The sequence below is a fragment of the Apium graveolens genome, chromosome 10 (genome assembly GCF_009905375.1).
Source record: "Apium graveolens cultivar Ventura chromosome 10, ASM990537v1, whole genome shotgun sequence".
NCBI classification, from domain to species: domain Eukaryota; kingdom Viridiplantae; phylum Streptophyta; class Magnoliopsida; order Apiales; family Apiaceae; genus Apium; species Apium graveolens.
Genome location: NC_133656.1, coordinates 236,723,159 through 236,749,490, shown reverse-complemented (window position 1 = coordinate 236,749,490; position 26,332 = coordinate 236,723,159). Strand labels below are relative to the sequence as shown.

General features: G+C 31.4%; 1 protein-coding gene across 1 annotated transcript; it reads right to left on the bottom strand.

Moving 5' to 3' along the window:
* Positions 1-1,828: 1,828 nt before the first annotated feature.
* On the bottom strand, positions 1,829-14,092 carry LOC141692321 (serine/threonine-protein kinase CTR1). Its single transcript, XM_074497098.1, has 16 exons — positions 13,595-14,092; positions 12,193-12,666; positions 10,803-11,101; positions 10,556-10,700; positions 9,425-9,540; positions 8,060-8,268; positions 6,487-6,894; positions 6,369-6,409; positions 5,381-5,449; positions 4,746-4,846; positions 4,577-4,661; positions 4,392-4,490; positions 4,233-4,301; positions 3,538-3,669; positions 3,303-3,397; positions 1,829-2,254 (listed from the first exon to the last, which is right to left on the bottom strand). The coding sequence occupies exons 1-16, from the start codon at positions 13,985-13,987 to the stop codon at positions 2,158-2,160; spliced, it is 2,832 nt and encodes a 943-aa protein (XP_074353199.1). The 5' UTR covers positions 13,988-14,092; the 3' UTR covers positions 1,829-2,157.
* Between the last annotated feature and the right edge of the window lie 12,240 nt (positions 14,093-26,332).

Sequence of the window (26,332 nt, the reverse complement as noted above, 5' to 3'; positions counted from 1 at the left end):
TGTTATGTATAAGCTAATTATTTTCGAAAATTGCATATAATCTATTGACTTATTAGTAAGTTAGGGTGTTATTTTATTAATTATGTTATTCAAGTTTGTGCCTGTGTGTATAGGTTGTTGTAAAATCTTACCGGAGCCAAACCCGTGATATTGTAATATTAAAGTTATACCGAGTTATAATTTATAAACTCATTACATTAAGCTTGTTTGCTAAACTATTACTTCTATTATTTTATATTATTTTTGTGCGACTCTGCGTAACTGATACTTGAATTACGTTGATTTCATAAGTGCATATGCATGTTTTATAAGTTATATTCTATTATAGTGTCATCATATAGGTATAATATTATTTGTTGGGTGCCTTGTCTATAAACTAGTGTGATAGATTTTATATATTAATTAGGGTATTAAGTGTAGCTGAGGGGTGCATGTGCTACTATTTTTAATCTTTAGTTGATGTGAGTTGTTAATATAGAATGGTAAAACTATGTTAATACATGTTTGAGGCATCATTGTTTATATTAATATTTAATAAGATAAAGATCACATGTAGTACAGAGAACAACATCAGGATCATTTCTCTCTTTGAATATTAAATGTTATATATTGATATTAAAGCAAGACTGATAAGCCTAATTCTCGAGTAATAAATCTGTTATTAAATAATCTGAATAATGTAAAGGGAATCTATGCTAATAATAAACTATATATTGTTATTTAGATCGGGGTCAGGAAATTTAGCGGATTATTTGCGGATTTTGGATTTTACTAGTATTAGAGTTTGGGACTTACGAGGTACGGAATCTGTCCCCTTTTATTCAGCGTTACTCCTCTTGTCCATTATATTTATTTGATTCATTCCATTCTACTTTCTGTTCATTCTGTTAATATTTGTTTTGACCGTTTTAACTTCCGAAAATTGTTTTAAAATTTGATTTTGAAAATTTAGATATCTGTTTACGTGGTTTTCAAAAATTATTTATGACACCCACCTGCTTTGGAAATTTGTATCATTTATCTCAGGTGAGTTTTAAATTTTGCGAGAATATTTATTTTGAACCCTTAGCGTGATATAGGGTATACCGAGTTAACCAGCTGTAGGGGTACTACAACCATGTCATTGCGGCACCAGTGACATGACACTTCCGTGACAGTGTGATTGGTCACGGCGTATCCTTCTGTTAGCTCTTGGGAGGAGCTTTTGCGCATTTGATATTTGTTAGGATACGTGGGTGCACCCAGAGTTTGATTTGTGATTTGATTTATGGTGACGTTGTATATGCCGTACACGTTATCCATTCTGTTGCACACATTAGGTACCCTATGATGTGTGTATTTGTATCTGTTCTGATCTCGGTATGAAATATCCTAGCCCTCGTTGTTTCATCCTTACTTATTTTTAAAATTGTTATTTATTGAAAATTGCTGATTATTTATTTCTGATCTTTTGTTTAATAAATTGTATTCCAAATCCGTACTGGGCGTTTGGCTCATGCCGTATTCTTTTTCTGGCAGGTGCTTAGGGGGATCTGGGACTGTGTGATGGAGAGCTACCCCAATTCGTTGATTAGGATTTCAGAATTTTATCTTTAATTAGACTTAATTATTTATTTGCAGATTTCACATTTATATTATTGGTTTAGACTGTTTGGAGATTTAATATTATTTTAGAGATTTCAGTCTGTTTAATTATTGTTTAGGAATATATTAGTGCTCTGTTTGCAGGTTTTGGATTTTAAGTAATATCTCCCTTCTAGTTAAAGAAGGGGGTGTTACATACAAGCAGGCAAAAAAAGAAACAAATAGCTGGAGAGTTGGCTGAGAATATAGAAGCCTGTTGAATAATCCCCATGTTACCATTACATAATAAAGTTGAGGTTCATTGAAGTATTTCAGAGTTTACAGGGGTACACTTGTGAATAAACGGGCTTATATTAACTTGATAATTTCATAGCTTAAGCCTTATTCAATTTGTTAGATAGTAAAATGTCTTCAGGCAGTTACTTAAGTTGATTGAATATGAAAGTCAGATACCAGCACTGTTTTCAGTAATTGGGATCAGAACTATGTAGCCAGAGAGAACTCGAGAGAATGACCGTCTTCAGGATCCTCCCATCTGTATCAGTTGAGGCGGAGACTTCAGTAACTTCTTCTTCAGGATCCTCCCATCTGTATGAGTTGAGGCGGAGACTTCAGTAACTTCTTTAACGTATCAACAATGCTTTTAAAAGATGGTCGATGAGCTGGTTCACTGTCAAAGAAGAAACATTTCGTTTTAGTCAGATACATGAATGATTTATGGCAGAAACCTGAGAATTGCTTAGTTTCGATTCAAAGTCCAAATGAATATATCTATATATATGATTAAAATGACTATAGAGAAAAGATAAGGACTTGCGATACATTTTTTTACTCTAGTATATAACATGAGTTCAATAACCTCTTTTTTTAAACCAAGTATCTACCTTCAAAATAATTTTTTAAAAAAACAAAGAGCTTACACAAAACAAAAACCTAGAGGAACTAGCATGTCCAAAACAAAAACCAAGTCATATTATGATTGACAAGCAGGAACTATATATCATGAGGACTTAAAGATAGAAGCTCAACAATCAACATGCACACTAAAAGGACAGTACTTTAAAAAAAATGATATTTCAACTTTTAGAAGAAGAAGAAATGTCAACTGATTAAATTAAAAGTTCATACAAAAGATTTCACAATTTTTTTAATGGTTACTAATTAATAGATGCGATGTCTGGAAAGGAAGCACGCAGAAGAGAGCTCATACGCCTCACAATAATTTCTGTTAGTGTTGATGTATATGAGAAAAAACGATAATGATAATGTACATATCTGGGATGATGACTCTAGATACCAACAGAAATGTCAGACCAAGAAGCTCAGACACCTTGAGTAAGAAGGCATCTGACAGCAACCTAAGTTCGTTATGAGTAAAGAAAAATATAGTGATTCTATTGATATCTCCACATCAGTTGGGAGAATGTATACTGGCACAAGTTTAATTCCCATAAAAAAAGAATCTTAGCAGCACATATATTGAACAAAGTATCAAATCATCTTTGGCGTAACCTATTATGTATTGAAGTGTTGACATGTAATGATGATCTTATCTAATACTACATATAAAATTCTGGTCTGCGAAATCCGAAGGGATACATGGAATAAAATAAAAGTGACACACAGTAAATACTACAGTATATGTGTAAACTCTTCTATATCCTCTTCTTTCATGCAAGTGCAATAAAAAATCATATGATATAGAGAGAGTTTCTTACTCGGACCAACAAGATTCCATGAGTGAGGTCAAAATTGGAGAAGTATTCTGTGGAATAGCAAGCCTTCTATTTTGGAAAGCTACAGCCCCAACCACCTGAATTAACAAAGCCACGCCAATCAACAAATAAAAGTAACACGCGTAACTGGTTAAGATTTGAGAACAAGAGAAGGCATGAAAGAAGCTGCAGCGTTATAGAGAAAAATATGGACTTGTTAGAAGTCTTCAGAACTAACCTGCGCGGGGCCAAGTCCACTCCAAGGCTGCTGCAATGTCACAAGCTCCCATAGAATTACTCCATAACTATAAACATCGGACTTCTCATTCGAGGGTTCTCCACGAAGGAACTCAGGGGCCATCCACTCTGGCTGAAACGAGAAAGCAAGAGAGTTACATGCTGATTGATTGACTGCAAAGAAAATGTTGACCCTGCAAGGTATTGTAAAAGCATCTGACTTTCTAATGTAGATAGAACTGGGTACTGCAGTTAAAAACTATTGTATCTGAAATAAGAAAGAAGAATCAAAGAAGCCAAAGATGGATGTATAGGCAGAGATTAAGTCTATAAAAAACCTATTGTACATCAAATATCAAATGAGTATTTCTTCTCAAAAAACTTTTTTTTTCTTTGATTCAGATTTTGTGAATAACGTTAACAGGAAAGACGAGATAACAAGCTTGCTTTATTAAGACCAAGATAGAGATAGTATTTATAGTATCCATTCATAGCTTAACATTGCTACAAACAAAAGCAAGGATACATCATTAATATTCCTGCAATATGAATCATGATATTTGTACAAAACTTTCTCTCCGGAATTAAGTATGTTATATGCTTTAAATTTCCAAGTAATAGTTATAGCATCCGGAGAGTAGCAAGAAGTCATTTTCTTAGAGCTTCATGTAAACTGTGTTGGAAACAAGGGATTACCGTTCCAGCAACTGATTTTGATGATATGAAAGTGTTGGCTTTGAATCTTGACAACCCAAAATCACACACCTAAAAAAGTTTCAATATCATGAGGTTATTTCCTTCTTTGTAATAACTATCTCGCAATAAATTACACATAACTTCCAGTAATAGTGATACCTTCACAGTCCAATTTTTGTCAACCAGCAGATTCGGAGATTTCAGATCCCAGTGTACTATAGGCGGATTAAGGCAATGAAGATAATTGATACCCTTTGCCTGTTTAAAATATACATCAAAATGTGTTATTGTAGAGACACTTAATAACAAAATAAAATAAGAATAAAGATGTGTTTGGGGCGAACCACATCCAGAGCCATTCGTAATCGTCGCCTTGGATCCAAAGTTTCCCCAGCTGATGGACGGTGTATGATGCGATACAGACTACCTCTGTTTTGCAAATACAGATGAATACAATGTTAGATTGTACAGAAAAAAAAAGCCGGCTAAGCATGCAATTGACATACAACTCACCTAGGTAGATATTCCGTCACAATTGACAAATGAGGACGCTTTGTAACAGCGCCCATGAAAAGAACCACATTTGGATGACGGACACGCTTCATTATTGCAACCTTTATTTAACAGAAGTCATCACACTTTTAGGTTATATCATGATATATAACATGTTAAAGACCTGTGTACTATACATAAAACAAAACTAATTCAAATTTTTAACAGATAAACAATCAATCCAAATCTGTGCAGTACATTGTAACACCGAAAGTCGTATATATGTCGACATCACATATGCAGAAATATATCCGTATTTAGAAAGGCAAATTGCTAGTCTGATTCTTTTTTATTTTTCCAAAAACTTCTTTAAGATTGCCTAAAATATAATGTTTGGTGGTAAATCATCAGGAGGGTGAACAAATTAAGACACCTCATTTGCATTAAAAAAAGGATGAACAAACTGTATCAAGTTGTTAACCTATATCAACTATCTGATGAGTGTCCCCATTGAAGTGGAGGGGGGAGGTCGAGGAGTGCTGAACTGGGGACTGACAGTATTAAGTGAGGAATGATTAACACAAATAATAGTAATAACACATAAATTAAATAAGCAGAAGTTAATAGTAAAAAGGATAACATATGAACAGGCATACCTCCCTCAGAAACTCCTTCAGCTGGTCATCACTAAAGTCCTGAACGCTTAAAACTTTGACCGCGACATCCTGCAAGAACATTACAGACTTGCTGATTAGTATAATGACAGAGAACTAAACGAACACTATAATCCTATCTTTGTTCATCATCGAAAATGGATTACACAGTTCTGGCGGATGAATACGTGAATAAATGCATAATACATGAGCCAGTTTGTTTTTTATGGTAACAAGTATTTATAAGAATCCGCTTCGCATAACAATATGTGGGGCTTGGTAACCACGGATGCGCTAAATATGCAAAGGGGCGGGTTGACGGATACCATTAAAATCACAACTGAAGAATCTCATCCGACTATTTTCATACTGAGAGAATGGCTTAGACAGATTTATTAAAGCCACGGGTCCCATCTGTTCTTGGGAGAACAGTCATTATGTAACTGTAGTAATATCATCATTCTATCTACAATTAGAATATTAAATGTAATTTGCATTCGATACTGCTGCACTTGTACTATTAAGAGAAATGCCAACATCAACATATAAGTTGCACCATAGTCTACTTTCTACCCCATGAAATTATAACACCAAAAATAATTTAACATGTCATAACTATCCACAGGGTTAAATCAAGACAAGGCAACATATAACTAGTTCTGGTAGTTTGCAACCCACTCGATGCCAAGTTCCACCATATAAAATCAATATTACATATAAATGTTCAACAAGTTCGGCACTTTACAACAGAAAGCTTTTAAACTCTTCTGCCTTTTTAGGTCACCGGATTTCTTGCACACCCTCAAGTAATTAGATAGGAGAAAATGGGTCACAGACTCACAATTAACATCAGAAAAAAGAAATTCTTGAGCTGCAAATGGTAAACATGTACTGGTAAAGGCTAACATGCAAAAACACATCTAGTTATCAACAGATATATCCTAGCAATATTGTCAGTCAAATGGTAAGATAGCCCTGAAGAAATACTAACCGATCCATGCCACTCAGCACGATGAACTGTCCCAAAAGAACCTGCAAGGGGAGAAACACATATATTACTTTCCAAGATTACACCAATAACAGAGAGCTAGTATAAAAAGTTGACCAACCTGCTCCAATGCGTTCCTTGATATGCAACTCATCCCACGAGATCTCAAGCCAATCCATGGCAAGAGAAGGCTCAAGAGTCAAGTATCTTGCAGAAAATCTCCCTTGTCTTCCGTGTCCACCTTCAGCCTCCAATACACCTGACTGTCCCGATGTGTTGAGCCTAGGTTGCTGTATGCTTAAAATTGTGCTTTCAGATACAACAATATCTTTACTGTAAGCTGCCCCAACAACTTCCTGGTCTACGCCAGCTCCGGAAAATTGATCCACTGCAATCACTCCAGAAACAGCACCTATAATTTGAAGCGATTCTTTTCCTCCAGAGTCTTGAATTTTGGGACTGTAACTAACTTCTTTCCTATTTGCATGGAAGCCAGAGCCCTCTGTTGGACGCCCTTCTATGTTGCTTCCTAAAAATTAAAGATCAATTCACAACTATGTCCCATGATTTCATGAAAACCACGTAAATTTATACCAAAGCTATAGTCTAGGTAAACTAAAAAGACACTATAAATACTGTGAACCCCTGAGGAATATGCCCTGATTAAGTTTATTTCAATTAGTGAGGTGTTCTCATATTTTATTATGAAATTTGAAGTTTTTTAGGAACATATAAACTATACTTATATAGGTTTTTATGGATGAAAAGAGTAAAAGAAGATGGAGAACACATAAAAATTCTGCACACTTGTTCCATATTTAATATTGCAAATATTGATAATCTCGTCTTATTTACTACTACTCACTAGATAATAGTATTGATAAATTGAAAAAAAATTGAAATAATATCTTGTCAACTACGAAATTATCTTCAACAAGTTTCAGCAAGGATATTTCTTTATGAGAATTCTGAAGTCGTAATTCTTCAATATATGTTTATCATTATCAGAGGGAAAAAAAAGAAAAATAGAAATAATACTGACTGAACAAAAACAGGGAGGTTGACGTCGATGCTTGTCTACTCACCCTTTCCATGGATTTACACATCCTTCGTGTAATTACAGCTGGTGAAAAGGGTTAAATTTATGTTGGTTGATGGTGTCATTAATGGACCATATGAGAGTCGTTTATAGGAGAACAAACGATGAGGAAAACTATGAATAGCTTCTACGACAAAATTCGGTACTTCGACTACAAGATAGAAGTAACGTGATTCCGGTTAGTAGCTCAAAATGGTATGTTTAGATTTCATACTTCATTTGGTTTTCATGATATCTTGCAATATTTTCCATAACTTAGATACATGCCTGCCAATGTCATATGAAGATTGCATGTACATATTCATATGTATTTGATGGTAAATCAACCATGCTCTTGATGCTTTCAAGTGTATACATGATCAGATGAGAATATGTCACATATATAACAAGTTAAAGGTGGTAATATTTGCCAATAGCTTTCATTATAGGCTTGACTGGTGTCGGCAACATTCATTGACCAGCTATTTCTCAAATGAAGTTATCTATGTAGGAATCTATATATTTTGTATCAATCATTCATGAAGATTTTGAGTTTATCAAGCATAATATCGATGGAAATCAGAAAAAATTAATAATAGAAACTCAAAAAATATACCTAGATGAACCTGATTCCTAGGAGGAGCAAATGCATTTTTTGACTTCAAAATTTGACAGAAGGACACATCATCTCCCAGCCCTTGTTGATATTCTCTTAAACGAGGCATCTGAAATGGTGAAGGAGCAGGAGAAAGTACACCTCCATTGATCGAGGAATCTGGACCATGGATATTTCCGGGATCTCCAACTAGATCAACTACATACTCCCTGTAAAAAAGAGTGTGCACGCGTATCAGGACAACCATATAAAAAATGAATAAATAAAATTTGAAGGAAGCAGGGCACACCAAAATGTTTTTTAGCAATCAAACAAAATTTAAATTTAACTTCACAAACTAGACAGGATATAATGTATTCCTTACCATGTCTGACTAAATAAATACTCTAGAGTCTAGAGTACTTTTGTCCATCATTTCTAGATAACTACTCCCTCCATTTACTTTTACCTGTCGTTTGGATATATTTACGATACTTCAAGGTTTAGGAAAAAGGTAAATGTACATATTGTTTATTTAGAAATTTTGTTATAGGAAAACCTGAAGGACGTGTTTTTAATTAAAACAAAACTAAGATATATTATGCATAACTTCTGTATATACATCATAAATCAACATTACATTATGTAAACGGAAGTAAAAGGGACTTGAGGAGATAATAGTTCGAAAACTGGAAGTACTGGTCAAGATGGTACACAACTGTTCTTGGACGCCCATAAAGCGATCCAACAAACATTTGACGTAGTGAAAGACTTGTGCCAGGTAAGATAGTTTAGCTGTTCGAGAAAAGAAGAAAATCATGTCAACATCGAAATTTGTTCAAGAATTTAATAATTGATAATTTGATAAACTGAAAAAATAATGTGTCCCCAGTACATCATCAATGTTTGGATAAAATTTCATATGGCCTTCTCAGAAGTTTAAGCATCTGAGAAGCTGCAGCTTTCTATTATCTGTGCGCTCCCCCAAATTGTTATAGTCATATATATATCAAGGACAATATAAGAACATAAAGCATTTACATAAAAGATTCTCAGTATGTTTTAAACTAGAAAAATGTCAACAAAAGTTCCTAAAAGTCTAGATGATGCTTTTAAGGGAGGTGTACTTCCATAAATATTGAAAGACTGTACTGACAAAATGTCATAAGACTGAAGTACGGGTAACAAATTATATTTATCATCATAATTTTATTGTTATAGATTAACAAGGAAAACACAATAGATATGAGCAAGAAAATCGGCATGGACTTATCTGCATTCACAAAATAGATAGGCAACAAAACATTTGGTGAATAAAACATTGAAGAACAGCAAAAGAAACACAGAGGAAGTAAATGAAGTGGAAAGATCAGAGATGTATGTAACCTTGGTAGTTTCTTGTCATCGTCAATTTTAACTAGACATGAAGAGCGATGATCTGCAACACAATACTTGCACCCTCGAGCTATCCGGCACGGAAGACCTATGGAGTCTGCCAATTTCTGTAGAAGAACCAGTCGTACCTGATTAGTATCTCTAAAGTGTCTCTTATATTCAAGCTTTAAAGAGACCTTAATATACAGTTATAAGCACACATCAAAAGATTGTTTAGAACTTCCAGGAAAGAAGTATCTCAATAGCTTTCGCAATTGAGAACCAGTAAAAGAAGCAAAAGAGGGTGGAGAAAAATTCTTGTAACATAACACAGGTGGACAACTCCACATTCCTATTCATGTTCGTTACTATATTTTTCTTACACAAATACTTGGCTAAATTATATCATTGCTTGGCTAAATTATATCATTGCATATCCGCAAAAAGTCTGAAGTGATAGAGAGATTAACAAACTAAAATACTCATATTGTGACTTATCTGGCGAAAGCCTAAGTTATGCATCCCACTATATATCCATCAAAATAGATATCTAAGCTTTGATTAGATAATAAAATCATTATGTGGCCTATTGTGCATGAGGAATGCTGAAAATTAGTTTGAGCCCAGTGAGACCCTCATTGTTGATTTTAAACCATTTAATCTAAATATAAAAAAACAAACTGCCCCGGTCACTTTCTAAAAGACCATTTGAGCAACTACTTTAGCCTAAAAGGCTAGCCATATCATTAGCTTCAAGACCATGCAAGCAACTACTTGGCATCATAGCCTAAATGAATCGTTATTTAATTCTTGAACTGAAACAGTTAAGTGTAATAGAGAAAAGTAAAACATAGTATGATAAGAAAACTTATGTAAATACTGGTTACACTTTTGATCAGGTACTCTGTTAAAATATTTATGAACTTAAGTTTCACACTATAAATTTTACTTGCAAATAACAAGCAATATTTTTTGATTGAATGTAGCAAGATTATGATGACATCTAAACAAGTTAAAATATTGATAGTTGTGGAATCAGAATTAGTAAAAGAACATCGGCAATTAGTCTCTTAGGTAATACAAGTACTTGATCATTTAAGACAATAACACTTAAATATAGCAGCAGATAGAATGCAACCTTACCTTAAAGAGAATAGCTCGATGTCGACAAAGACCCATGGACAGACTTCCTACAGGAACTATAATGCACTTCCGCAACTCCCTAATTTGCTTGCTTAGCATATTCCAGTGCACATGAAGGTCACCTTGCTCTGCTGGAAAAGATCCCCTAGAAAATTAAATTTGATATTAAAAAAGAATAGACATCTAGTAATAAGCACTAATCAGTCAGCAGGCTCGTAAATAGTCTAACAAGGCTATCAGAATTTACCCCATATAGACAGCAACAAGCTTTCCAAGTTTCTCCACAAGACCCGAAGTATTTTCAGAAGCAAAATATAATTCTTGTGCTTTCTCTTCTAACTCCCTAAGCCTTGAATCACCATAGCGATCAACAAGAACCACCTCCATTGAGGTATCATCAGGCTCAATTGATTTAAGTTCCACCAATGAAGGTATTCTTCTACCTTCTTCCGATTCGTTGCACAGCACCCATACATATGGATTCATTCCAAGAATGTTATAGAATCCATCTGATATCCTATCAGTGTATGACAAACAGCCGCTGACCTGAGAAATCAGATGTGGTCAAATTCATCCATATAACCATTCTACCTGGATATATAAGCTAAACACAAAAGCAGAACTAGAAACATTATCATGCATGCTTGACTAACAAATTTAATGGAAGAGAAAAACAATCACAACAAAATGGAAGCTTTAACATGAACCACAAATTCCAATACCATGTGCCAAAAGGTCTAGTTTAGAAATTGTAATTCAAAAAAGGTTAAGGTTGTCAAGCATCAGATATAACTCAGCTCATCCGGGATTCCACGAGTTGGATTTAGAAGTTCATCCATAATTTGAAATGTACAGAACTCTGAATATATAAAAACCAACAAAACAGGGAAGTTTACAACAAGAAATATTATACGATCAATTATGACATTATATGACCAACCATGATCATCAATCATAATTATTCTCAGATGGTCAGAATTTATACTTTATATCTCTAATTTTATGGACATGTACAATTTTAGTTTTTAAAACCTAATGTTACCAGGTGCTTTCCAACTGAAACAATTCGGATATATAATGGCGATTTCATATGGCCTCCCAGTTGGCTGTTAAATGCAGACAGGTCTAACCTCCTAGGAAACCGTTCAAGTGCCTGGGTAGACACAGTTTAACATTGGTCATATGCGTTTAGTTCATTTTTTCAAATAAAAAGTATCAGAAAATCGAAGTATATCATCACAAGTTCAACTGTTGACCATTACATTGTGCAAAGGACTAGGTTGTGTAACTATGAAATAAATAAACCTGGGACATGTCTAAATAATGATCTAAATTTTTCATGACTTCTCTTTATCTTTTTGATTATTTCTACTCATGCATGAGCAATTCCCCTCAATCTTTCCCCCTCCCTTTTTAGTTCACGTAGTCAATTTCACAGATAAAAGCTATCCAATATCATGCTATTTTACAAGCTGAATTTAAACAACGATTCTTTGTTCGGAAGCTTGATTTCATTCTTCGGAAGTTGGGAAACAAATATAAATCCATAAAAAGATTTAGTTAAAATCTAAATTGAAACCAACTCCAATTTAAAAAAAAAAAAAATCGCAATACAGTGATCCAAAGAGAGGCTGTACCCAAAGACGGTATGAGACGGTTTCAGCATCAGCACATATATTTCCAGTTTGCTGCGGAAGTGTAGGCTCACTGAACATTGTTCCTTGCTCAGCAATTCGTTTAGCAAAATTCAGCTGCAAGTAATACCCCTCCCGCACCCTTTGTGCCAAACTTCCTCCGCTCTCTTCTTGTTCTTCTCTCACAGTAGTTGTAGTTGTATCCTTGCAAATACAGCTTGATAAGTTCCCATCCAATGTGGTCCCTGAAAATAAACTACCGGCATAGCTACTTCCGCTTGACAACCTCTGCAACGGCACCTGCCTCTCGAAACCCCTTTCTTTACCCACCTCCCCGGCAAAATTACTCCCACTTGACAGCCTATGTAATGGAACCTGTCTGTCAAAACCCCGCGGACCTTTATAGCTAACAACATCCTCCATCCCCAAGTGACCAGCATAACTACTTGCATTACTCGACAGTCTAGTCAATGATTCCTAAATCCAAAAATAAAATATAAATAATCAAAAACACTGTTACTACTAACATATATTTTTATAAAATACAGAAATTTAAATCCCTACAAGTTACACCCCTCCCCACACAGGTTTCACACCCTCCAACCTCTTGGTAGGAAGCAAGGGCTAGTTTGTTTTTTGTGATGTTTACAATAATAGTATTGAATTTGCCATGACCTTATGACCCACAAAACAGACATGAAATGTTGGAAAACATAAAAAAATTAAATATCTTCATATCCAATTCAGAATATTATGATATATGCACAAGTGGGATGAAATGACAATTCATTATACAAATGCAACAGCATATATCCTCATACGAGTAACTAAAATAAGAACGGCGAGAACCGGTGATTCAGATCAATGATCAACATTCGGGATACAAATTAATACCACTTATGGTCATAAAATTTATCAATAATTTGCATCCAAATTTGCGGACTTCTTTTTTCTTTTCACTTTTCTCTCATTAAGTTTAAGTTAGTTGTCATTTTGAATTCGATACTCAAGATGGCGGAATCATTTTCTAGGCTAAAGCCTAAACATACAATAAATGTTAATTTTAAACCTTAGGTTTGCTTAGCCACACGGTTATTATGGACTTTAATCGAGTCGAGCTCCAGCCTTCAACCTCGGCTAAAAAATTCGAATAGATTTGACCGCGACAAAAATTGAAAATAATCGGCTCGGCTCGATTTCAACTTGCTTTAAAAAATTATAATATTCAAAAATCAAAATAGTAAAGGTTTGCGGGCCGAGTGTAATGCTCAAGCTCCGCTCCAAAAAGAATTTGAATTACTCGAGCTAGGCTGAATTCAAATATTTTACTCGAGTATTGACTCGTTTACATGAATAGTTCTCTATCACTATCTAGGTATATATGGGAATGATAATTTTTACCAACCTGCCGAATGAAACCCTGGTCTTTCCCGGCCTCAACCACCTCAATCTCAGCCGTTATCTCCGCCGCATCCGGCATCAGCAAGAGCTGATGCTCCTCATCATCATACCGATCATGAGAATCCAACGAGAACCTCACGTGAGCCGAAGCCTTTCTATTATCTTTTTTCTTATCAGCTAACCAATTCACAAAAGCAGTCAATTGCTTGCCACGAACGTTACTATCTCTATCTCCCGTGACATTATTTTTCACTTCTCCGCCTTTTATTTCAACTTCATCAAGTGTATATTTCTTCTCGTGATCCATCGTTGACGACGCTGATTTCGACGTCGTCGACGAATCGAATCTGCGGTCAGGAAATTGCCTGGGGAAAAAGTACGTCGTTCTGTGCGGCATTTTTCAATCTCTTCTTCGTGATCACACTTCACAACTAATTAATTTTATATACACACACAGCTGCTATATGTATATATTAAAATTGAGCTTCGTTTCCTCCGCAAACTTCAACAAACAAAGTAGTATGTAATTAATTCATAATTCTAATTCGATTTAAACTAATGAAATTAGTAAATTAAACGACAATTGACGTAGTTTGAGCTTCAATTGTAATAAAGATTATACGAATTAACTTGATCAAACCGTACAAATACAGCAGGCTTCAATTTAAAATTCTAATTCTAATTGTTGGCGAACGGAGTGTGTTGAATGTGATGAAGATGGATAAGAGGAGAGAGAGAGGTGCCTCGAGATTGGTGAACTGAACTAACGAAAGCAGAGAGAGATGTGGGAGAGAGAGAGAGAGGAGAGAGATGGGAGAGAGATGGAGGGAGAGAGAGGATTATAAAAAATGAATACTTTTATATATAGAAGCAGTAGAGTGGGTGTGAAGAAAGGTGGGAAATCTAACATTAAGCGTGGGAGGCTAATGTACGCAGGCCCGTGAGTGCGCACCTATAATAATGTATCGACACGTATTGACTACAGTGTGTTTTGTATGTGACACGAGGAGGGGTGCGTATTACGCACAAGGTGCAAGTTAGAGAGACAGATAGTCGCGGGTTTTTAAAATGATTTATAGTTGGATCAAAAGAAATGTTAAAATAGTGTTGAGCAGAAGACAATGGTCATGGGGAAGGGGAAACAAGTGGAGGTGAAATGACGATTGAGGACATATGGGGATTTATGGGAAAATTGGAAACTGAGAGTTGCTTGTTTTGGAAGTATTGTAACGGCCGGGTCACCTGTGATGGACTTAGAACCGACGTGTGTTTGTTTATTTTGTAACAATTTTTTGTACCTTAAATTTTGTTGGGATTTTTTGAAAAATACCCGAGGCTAAAAATATTTTTACAAAATATTGTTATTTTTTAAAAAAATTTGTAAAAATATTTTTTAGTTTGCAAAAATACTATTTTTCAAAAAAAAATTGCAAAAATACGGTTTTTTGGCAACCGGAATCAACTGCATGCAACCTTTGATGAGTTTCTGTAACTACATGTAAACTCGAATCAACCAAAAAAACTTTATTCAACTAGTTGCATATCTGGTTGATTCTCGTTGATTTTGGTTGATTCCGTATTTTGCAAAAAAAATCAGAAAATAGTAAAATTGCAAAAAAAACTTAAAAAAATTAGTATTTTTGATAAATTCTCAATTTTATTTTATAAAATTTTTTATTTAAATTATTGTGATATCGACTTTACAGAAATAGACCAAGACGATCTATTTTCGTATTATCGAGCAAACATTATGAATGAACATTTTTAGATTAAATACGAGCAGCATCATCTTGCGTCAAGATAATCTAATCGTTATAAATGGATATGTTCAGATTAAACACGAGCAGCGCCATCTTGCGCCAAGACGTCTAATTCCTGTATCATATACTCTCTCCGTCTTTCGGGATTTTTTATATTGGGACGAGAAATCGGCATATATTCTAATAAAATGCGTGTCAAAAAAATGAAAAAAATGAATGTGAAGATAGGAGGAGGCTTAAAACGAACCTATGAACCTTGCAAAAATGGAAAAAAATATAACTTAAAATACATGAATAGGAAAAACCTCATGTGAGAACTACATTATTTACCCTAGTAGGCAAATATACACAACTAGTATTCACAACTAGGTCAAAATTTGTTGGAGTTGCGCGTTCTGAACCACTAGAAATCACTTGATGAACGTGATTCAAAGTGCTTTTTAACTTTGTGATCTTTTTAGGGTCGGAGAGTTGGATACTTGTCCATTCTTCAACAAGTAAAATAATTCGCTACCCTATTTTTGTGACCCTCGTTTTTTCCCAATTACATCGAGTATATATAGGTTTTACAACCGCAAGAAAATAGTTTCTACTCTCTCCGACTCTACAAACGTTTCCTATTTGTGTAGGACATGTTTGTCAATGCACACTTTTGATTGTTAATATCTTTAATTTCCTATTACTATTAAATATAAAAATTTCATTGTATTAAAGTACTCATAAATACGAATATAACAAAATCACTTGTGATTATGTTTGATATTATAAATTGGGTTAAATATCAAATTGGTCACTGAAGTGAAAGTGATATATCAATTCCTTCACTGATCTTAACGGGGTATCATTTTGATCACTAAATTCGTATAATTATCAAATAGATAACTCCAAAAATGTGACGAAAAAGTAAATATTATCTTTTGTTAAGTTCTACACATTTTTCTTCAACGCTACTATAATCAAATGAAAAATTATGAACTCTAATATTTTAGATAATATATCTAGATTTTAAAACTTTTATTTACTATTTATTTTTAATTAAGTAAGATAAAATAACTATAAAATTTAAAATAAATAGTAAATAATTTTTTTTAAATCTAGATATATTATCTAAAATACTAGAGTTCACAACTTTTCATTTGATTATAGTAGTGTTAAAAAAAATGTGTAGAACATAACAGATGATAATATTTACTTTATAATCGCATTTTTAGAGTTATCTATTTGATATTTATATGATTTTAGTGATCAAAATAATACCCCGTTAAAATTAGTGAAGGAAGTGATATATGGTCTTCACTTCAGTGACTAATTTGATATTTAACCCATTATAGATTAGATATAAATTAGTAATCAATCGCTTATCCTGAAAAGTACAAAAAGTCAAAAGGGTCAACGTTTAACGGGACGGAGAGAGTATTAATTTAGATTCAGATACATTATCTAATACATAGGTTTCATTCGATGATTCTCTTTATTACCGGTCCTTATTCATTATGTCACACTAGACTCGATTCTAAATATATATATACTAATTGATAGTATACAAGTTATTTAATAAAAAGCTCGTCATAGTCTTTTTCCAAAATTTTAAGATTTTAGTTAAATTTAATATCACTTCCATTTAGGTTGTGATATCATTTTGAGTTCTCTTACTAAGAGTATAAGGTAATGGCGATATTTTTTTCAATCATTTTAATATTTTAGAGCTAATTATAATGATTACTTGATATCATGGTTGTAAAAATCGGTCGCTTTTTTAAAAATTATCGATAAATTATTTAAAAATCAGTTAAAAATATTTGTTTAATTTGACCGATTCCCAACAAACAAATAAAAAATTATTCCCTTTTTAAAAAAAATATCTAATACATTATAAATCTGTACCTCAATCAAATATTTTATATTTGAGAATTCAGTAACGCATGTATTCTATTCGCGTCTTCGAGGAGCTAAGTGAATACTTTTTTTTATTATACTCATTTGAGAAAGTGTTCGTTAAGTAGAGGACACAAGTTTAGTTTATGATTGTTAGATTTTTTTTTATCTATCAGAGTAAACTCCACTAAAACTCGGTGCCTGTTTGAAAAATCTTAAAATAAGTAACTTATGACTTAAAATTAATAAGTGACTTATAAATGTTAAGTAAATAAATACTTATAACTTATGTAAGTGTTTGGATAATTTTATTTATAAGTTAGAAATTTATTTACTTAAATGAACTAAAATAAATAATTTTTTAATATAATTATCTTAATTCGTGAATTTTATATTAGATTAACATTTACAAATATATTTTTTAAAACTAAAATTAATAAAAAAATGGGAAAAAATAATAAGTTGAGAAAAAATACGTCGATGCTAAAATTCAACTTATCAGCTTATAAGTTATAAATTCAACTTATAAGTTATGTCGACAAATGGTCGTCGATAAACTGTTACGAGCTTATAAGTGATAAGTTGACCTATACGCCGCAGACAAACAGGCCCTCACACATAATAAAGTTAAAGCTGATTGGTCATTGGCATAGCAAACTAAGCCCCTGATGAAAGAAAAAGAAGGAAAGAGAAAGAAGAAGTCCTGCTGAATGTTATGCCCTATTTCGACTTCCATGTTATCTTGGGCTTTGCAACTTCAGGCGTATCAACAAACTATCTACCGTTTCTTGCTTCTTCATCTTTATTTATAATTATGTTGCGCATTAGAGTAATGCTTCTTACAGCCCTTAAAGGATAAAGAAAAGATAATTAGACAACTCATTTGTGTTGTTTTCAAATCAAGATATAGCAGTTTAATTTTCCCATTTGTATTCGGCTATATTTGGAGTGTTAGTAATTCGAGTCGGATTACTCGCTAGTAGCTTGAACTCGAGCTCGTTTTTAGTAAATCTCAAATTGATCGTATGTGAGTTCAGTTAGAATATAACTTCGAACTCGTTTAGTTAAATAGAGCGAGTCGAGTATGTGATGAGCTTAATTAATAAAGAAAAAATATTTTTTTACTAATTATTTAACTAAAATATTACATGAACATAAAAAATAAAATTTATTATACACAAGATATCAATTCACATAAAACGTCTTGACTTGATCTAGATCATTTTGATTAGATTTTTTTATTCAGTTTAGGTGAGATTTACCATATGCAGGGTAGTAGAGCCGTAGAGGTAAAATTGGTTACCATAAGCATACATCACATATAGAATTAAAACAGTACTCTGTCTCGTTTATTTCTATACATTTTCATTTTTGTAATTTTCTTTTTGAATGTCCCATTAATTTCTATAAATTTCAAAATTTACGAAAAATAATAAAAAAATCTATAATATAAAAATTAACTCTACTCACTAAATCCACTACTTTTTTCCACTGCACTAACTTCATACATTAAATATTGATTGGTCCCACCATTTTACGCCTTTTTCTATTTATTTTTTATAACATCCCACTTTTTTTTAACATCTGTGTCCAAATCAAACGTATACGCCCGCAAGGGTTGGCTCAACTGGTTAAAGAGGGGATAACTATCCTCTTGGTCACAGGTTCGAATCCCACGGGAGGAGAATTTATGATTATACCTCTTGAGTCAGAGCCTGTCGCTTAAATGCGGTTTATCTTGGTTCACGTAGTTTGCAGGCTACGGGCTTACCCAGTGCGCACGCGCACTGAAGGGTAGCGGCTGCAGGTTACCTACGATAAAAAAAAAAATCAAACGTATACATCTCAACGGGACGGAGGGAGTATTAAAACTTTAGAAAAGTATAAACAATGGAAAAAATCCAGCAGTACAATTTCTTCTAGGAAGTTCCACGGTCCCAGTCAAATATATACTCAAAATTTAATATAAAATATCTGTGTACTAAAATCAAATAATAAAATAAAAGTATGGGAAGAATAATAGAGTAAAGCAGAATTAGATATAAATCTCTATCTCATATGATACACATTACGACAACATACATCAAGCTTTGTTTATTTAACGTTACTTGATTTAGCCGTACGTAAAATATACTTCAATGAGTCTATTAAACACTGTTGCATGAGTTGGATATTTATACTAGTATATATTTTACGACTAGAAAGTTCTTTTCTTTATGTTTTTTAACACAAACTTATGGCCTGTTTGGCCAACATCTGATAAGTTACTTATTCACTTATAAGCCTGTAAATACTTATTGAGGAGTGTTTGTATACCTAACTTATAACTCGGATTTTCAATTTATAAGCTGATAAGTTGAATGTTAGTAACGACGTACTTTTTCTCAACTTATTTTGATTTCTTGCCTTTTTATTAATTTTAATTTTAAAATATATATTTTTAAATATTAATCTAATCTAAAATTCATGAAATATTATGATTATATTTTAAAAATTATTTATTTTAATTTATTTAACAAAAAAAATTCTGACTTATAAGTGAAATTATCCAAACACTTATGTAACTTATAAGTATTTATCTACTTATCACTTATAAATTACTTATTCATTTTAAGTTATAAGTTACTTATTTTAAGATTTCTCAAACGTGTACTTAATTGGTGGGGCAACAGACCGACTATTTGGCATTCATTTTGCAAAGATAATTTATAAAAACTGTTATGGTTCGGTTGTCAGACTTTTAACTCAAGTATAAGGCAAGAAGCGTTGAGTGATGAAATTTTAATCTCATTAACAAACATTTCAAGGTTACAGTACTACTAACTATTTAGATAGTGAAATACTGAAATGCCATAAACAAGCACCTAAAAAATTCAATAAAACATGCATTTAACAACATTGGAGTCGGTAGGATCTAATAAGTTCTTTTTAAAAGTAATATATACAAATTAATTGTTGGGCATTACATTAGAATGATCTCAGAAAATTCGTAAGTTAAAATAAAATAATAGCACGATTGGATAGCTCAAGGGGTAAAGAATGTATCCCACTGTCGTCCCAGGTCCTGAATTCGACTCTGGCTCACCCGAGAATTATTGAGAAAATAGACTCATTTGTAAGGATATAAGCCATATTAGTAAAAAAAAGTGTAAAATAAATTCATTGTTATGAATGCACAAGTGATATTTTATATATATATGCATTTATCATTATTTTATTTCCTAGAATGATAGGTACATAAACAGGGGCGTAGTCAATGTACTAGCAGCGGCATATGAACTCACTGGATCTATATTTTTAAAAAAGAATTATATATAAATTACTTTTTCAGAAAAAATATAGTATTAAATTTTAATTTGACCCCACTCAAAAGAAATAATTGTAATACTATATTTAATTTTGACTCCAGTAGTTCGGAAATGAACCGAAAATTTACCAAATTTCTTTAAATCTTGTTGACAATTTTGATATTGAAATTTTTTTGACCCCGGTGACTTAAACTTCTGGTTACGCCATTGTACATAAACATAAATATATGTGCACAGATATTTATATTTATGTCTCCCATGACATAAGGAACTCTTATTCCCTAATAATTTTAGTTCTTTAAAAAAAAGATTTGATATTTGATCAATACACTCGTTAATCATCAACATATATGTATCCAAATCAAAAACAGAGAGCCTGGCGTACTATTTACGAAAACATAAATTCTTTGATCTCTTGAAACCCATAAATTCACAATAAATCGAAATCCAAGTTGAAATCTATTAATAAAAAAACCAAACAACGAGAGTAGAGAGAATATTAGATCGAGGAGATGAAAATTCTCAAAAGTTTAAGAAATATATGAGTTAGTTTATTTTTTATTTTTTACTACTATATCTAAAGTATTCCAAAAGTTAAGCACACAGCGTTTTCTTACGTAAAAGTTTAGAAAGTTATCTCCCATATCTTAATTAAATATAATTACTTATTAAGTGCAAATATATTAAAGTAAATATACAAAATTAAATCTCCTCCAATATCTTAAATTAAAATAGCTTATTTAATACGATTAAATTAAATAATACTTGGCTATTTAAACTTCTGAATCATGCGTAAAATGCTTTCCCACCAATTTTCATGGAATTCATTCATTTATACATGACATATTTATATATCCATCTATTTAGGACCCATTATGTAAGTGACAGAGTTTTTTAGTTGTCGCTGAGAGAGTACAGAATTTGTCCATAAAGTTATAGTTTAATTAAATTATTGCTTAATTACAACTTAACACGTGTCACTTAATGCCTAAATAAAAAGTTGTATATTTTAATATTTCAATTATGACTTATAAGATTTGTTCATTTTAATTTCTTTTATTAAATTTTCTTCCAACATCACCTTCATGAGTCATTACAATGATGTAATCGAAGAAAATATTCTTTGTCGATCATTTCATTATCATTTTACATATCAAATTATTTTATTTTATTTCATAAACTAGTTAATTTTATTAATAAATTATATAATTTTTTTTATATTAAGTAAATTTAAATCATTTTTTTGAAGAATCAAACAAGTATGTTGAAATTGATTTAAATATTAAAATGTATAAAAATGGTGGTTACGGATAAAAATATACGATTAATGAAGGTAAGGGTAATATTGGAATTTTATTACCAAAGAAGGCTGATTAACGGGTAAATTTATTAAAAATATATATTTTAAGATTAGGTGTACACCATATTATACGTGACAAGAAAGGCTTGATTATAATCAAGTTTATCAGCAAGTCCAAGTCCAACAATGTCTCAGTTGAAGTCTTAAATATAACTAGCATAATAACCCGTGCGAGGTACGGGTTATTTTCTAGATTTTTTTGTAAATCTTACAATTATATTAGTAAAATTATTAATCGTTTTTTTATTGATAAATATTATATAACGTCTAAAACATATCAAATTCAAGTTGAGTATCTATCAATCTGTATGGTTTCATGTAAAACATTAATAACGTTCATAACGTTTTTAAATATATCTCATTAATTATAATACATATTTTCTTATTTATGTCGTGTAATTTATATTTATTAAATAAATACAAGCAGAGTAGTCACTCTACTGTACGTGTAATATAAAAAAATTGTAGTTAATCCATCAAATATTTTCAATATCTTTATAAAAAAAACTAAAAATTAACATATATGTATATTATAGAGTCTAGTAAATTTTTTGAATTTCGCGGAGTAATGAGGTATTTTATTACTAAAGTCATTACTAATTTACAATTATCTTGCTTAATTTAAAAGGATTAGTAATGCATAATTAAAGTGGTCAAGAGATGCAATCGTAATATTCAACAAAGTAGAATTTATAATTCAATTAATATATGTTTATTTTTTAAGGAAAATATTATTTTTTTAATTCAACGTTTATGTTAATTTAATATCATTGCTAATTGTTAATGTCTTAATTCATTAACTAAAGTTGATCTCGACTATTTATTTAGCTTTTAATCATCTCCAATATACAAAGTTAATATAATAAAATGTCAGATTATTATCAATTCATAAATTAAAATTGACATAATCTATTTAGTTTTTAACACATTGAAAAAATCTTAAATTTAATCGATCATTCTTATTTTCAGAACATAAAAGACTTTTATTATTTTCTTCTAGTAAATATATCAATAACTCTGAAATACAACATCAAAATTGAATCTTTTAATATTGATTAAGATAAAGTCACATGTGTGTGTATGTATGTATATTATTATTATTATATTTTTGAGTAAATTATGTTGGTCTCGTTTATTTATATTCTAGATATCTTGGTCATGTATATATCTAATTGTTATTCAGTAAATTACTCAAATAACATGTATTTATGATTATTCAAAAATTATAATTATATAATAAATATATTACAATTATTTATATATCGTAGTTCTAGTAGCACTGAAAATCAAACAATATCTATTTTTACTCAACAGAGCATGAGTCATGGATCTGACATAATTCATATATCGTCAAGACTAACTACTGATATTCAGAAGTTTTTTTTTCAAGAATCTGAAGACAAATTTGTACTAATATCATTATTCAAATCATTTTAAAGTTTATTTCATTTATGATACTAATATTTCTTTTTATAGTAACTTGATAACATTGTATACTAATTTTCTAAAATTAAATATTTTCAATTTGATGATTTTTTTTAAATATCAGTTGAACTTGAACTTGTTAATCCTTTCAAAATATCGACTAATATTAATTATTTTATTTAGATGGCATAACATGGATTAGATCAAATAGTACAATATATTATAGTTTTAACCTTTTTTCAAATAATTTAAAATAGCTGTACAATTTTTTCTAACACTAAATATTTTTTTTGTAAATTTATTATTGCTAATTTAATTTTTATTTTTCAAAATATTGAAATATATAATTTTACGAGTAATATAAATAAGTATAGAAATCATGATATAATAAATATATATTTGTCAAAAAATAACTTATATAATGATAATAATATATTAAATATAATTTAATATTATAATACATCCAATTTTTACTCCGATTAATCCCAGATTTTCAATTAATCCTAAATCGGTAGCTCGACTGATCTTCCCCGATTCCCGATTTTTCCGATTTTTACAACACTGTCTTAGCATAATCAGATCACTAGTCTCAACTACGTAACTTGATAATTTAAAATGGTATAAATATGGACCTGTTAGGGAGATCCAATATAGTGCATGTTTGGCATCATCTAATTTCATCATAAATGAGTTGAAATCCCATTTTGAGTTTGCACATCCTGTTTGGAAAATTTAATCTAATGACCATTTCTTTATATATATGATGAAAATCAGAAAGCAGGTTTAACTTACAATCTCATTTTTCAGCCCACATTTTACACCTCAAATTCTCCTGCCTCTTCCCTGTAAAAAGTAATTATTATTATATATTATTACGTATTAAAACATTTGCCTACTTTGTAATTATGATTTTTAATTAAATTTATTTTAAAATTTTGTGAACTTTTAATATTTCATCTATTATAATACATTAGAATAAGTACAGTGCATAGCTTATAGGTATAGTTGGTCTTATAGTTATAATATAGGCTCAATACCAAAGAAATCTACTCCAATGCATAGTTATACTTGATCTCAGAGTAAGTCCAAAGTCCAATGAATAACTATAGTTAGTCTTATAGCTATAATATAGAACCAATATGAAAAAAATCATTCTAATGCAAAACTATACATGGTCTTACAAATGCATAAATGGATAACTAGTCATATATTTAGGATTAGAGATAGTTATAGCTATCATTACCACATCATTAAATAACTATAAATAGAATGTATGTTGGTTGCTTTAAATGAAATTTCGGAGATAGAGAAAAAACTTCACCAAATGTGAAAATATATGGGTGTAAAATAGAACTAGCATTAAAGTTGATGTCCTATTTTGACACCAAAATGTACTTTTTGGTCTCAAATTATAGCAAAAATTATAGTCGTTTTAACTTTAACATTGGACTTGTTTCTATAAATGTTTTTAAATGAATAGTTGGTCTTATATTTAAGATCAAAGATAGTTATAACTATCTTTGACACATCATTATATAACTATAAATGTAATGTATGTTGGTTTATTTTAAATAAAATTTTGGAAAAGAGACACAAAACTTTATTAAATTTAAAAATGCCATGTATAAACTGCATTAAGATAAGAACATGATAGTCTAATATTAACCCAATCTCGCCTTTTTGTTGAAGATAAGAGCATGATACTCCGAGTTGGTTACAAATGTCCGCATTTTTTTGTAGTGGTATATTCGAGGGTCATGCTGCATTATTTGGGTTGATTAAGGTATTAAAGAATTTCTGAAAACTTGTAAAGGACTTGGAAAAAAAATAGGTAGTCGTAAAACAGATCATAACCCTACGAAGGACAATGTTAAGCAATGTTTGAATAAAATTTCCGATGGTCATTATTTTGAGGCAGTCAAAGTTTTGACATCATCAGGTATCACGCTCAAGCACCGTCTCCTACAATGTCTAGTTTATGTTATGCTCGAAATCGGCAAAATTTGAAATTATTCATCGTTGCATCAAATTCTTTACAAAAGAGACTTCTTGTGGACGAGATGGATTGAGAGCTCAACATCTATTGGATGCTTGTTGTGGTAATGAGTCTACTTTGTCTAAAGAGCTTCTTGTAGTCCTCACCCCAGTTTTTAATCTGTGGTTGCAAGGAAATTGCCTAACTTCTCTCGCAAAATTTGTAGTAAATGCTCCATTAAATCCACTTCTTAAGCATGATGGTGGAGTGAGATCTATTGATGTAGGAATTGTATGGAGACGTCTAGTTTTTAAAGTGGCGGTGCAAAAGGTGGGTATAAAAATGTTTGCTTACTTGGGAGATTTCAGTTTGGTTGGTGTCTGCTTATATATTTTTTTTAACCAAGAGGTATGATATAACATATTTAGAGATATAAATATGTCATGTGAGTCAAAAATTAATTAGGAAAAAATAGGGCTAAGGAAAACCGAGCCGAAATTGAAAAACCAAATCGTACTGTCTTAATTCAGTCCAGTTCGATCCTGGTTTTTCAGAAATTCGATACCGAATAGACCGAAAAAAAAATTGGTTCGGTCCGGTTCTTGTAAAAAATATTCAGGTCCGGACCTACTAGACCTATTATAATTATATATATATATATATTACATATATCTTAAAAATTTTAATCATAAATTTTAATTTGTAATTGTATCTATACACTTTTACAACTCTACATATCACCTTATTTTAATTATATTTTAAATTTTATAATTTTTGGTTTGAAATTTTAATACAATTTTATTTTTTTTAAAAGTTGATCCGGTCCATAATACAATTTCAGTCTGATTTGGTCTAAAAAAATAATAATTAGATTTTTTAATTTATTATATTCAGTCCAGTTTTAGATCGAACCGACTGGACGCTCCGCTCCGTGAAAAAAGAGAGAGAGCATGAATATCATGAGATTTGGTGGGAAAGATCATGGTTTAACCATTCTCTAACACTTTTTCCACATGATCCATAAATTTACATTGGCGTT

Excerpts from the sequence above, each read along its gene's own strand:
- LOC141692321 (XM_074497098.1), bottom strand. The coding sequence starts at position 13,987 with ATGCCGCACAGAACGACGTACTTTTTCCCCAGGCAATTTCCTGACCGC. Across the intron at positions 11,102-12,192 it reads CCGTCTCATACCGTCTTTGG|GTCAGCGGCTGTTTGTCATA; the intron begins GTACAGCCTCTC and ends CTGATTTCTCAG. Across the intron at positions 4,302-4,391 it reads ACAAAAATTGGACTGTGAAG|GTGTGTGATTTTGGGTTGTC; the intron begins GTATCACTATTA and ends AAACTTTTTTAG.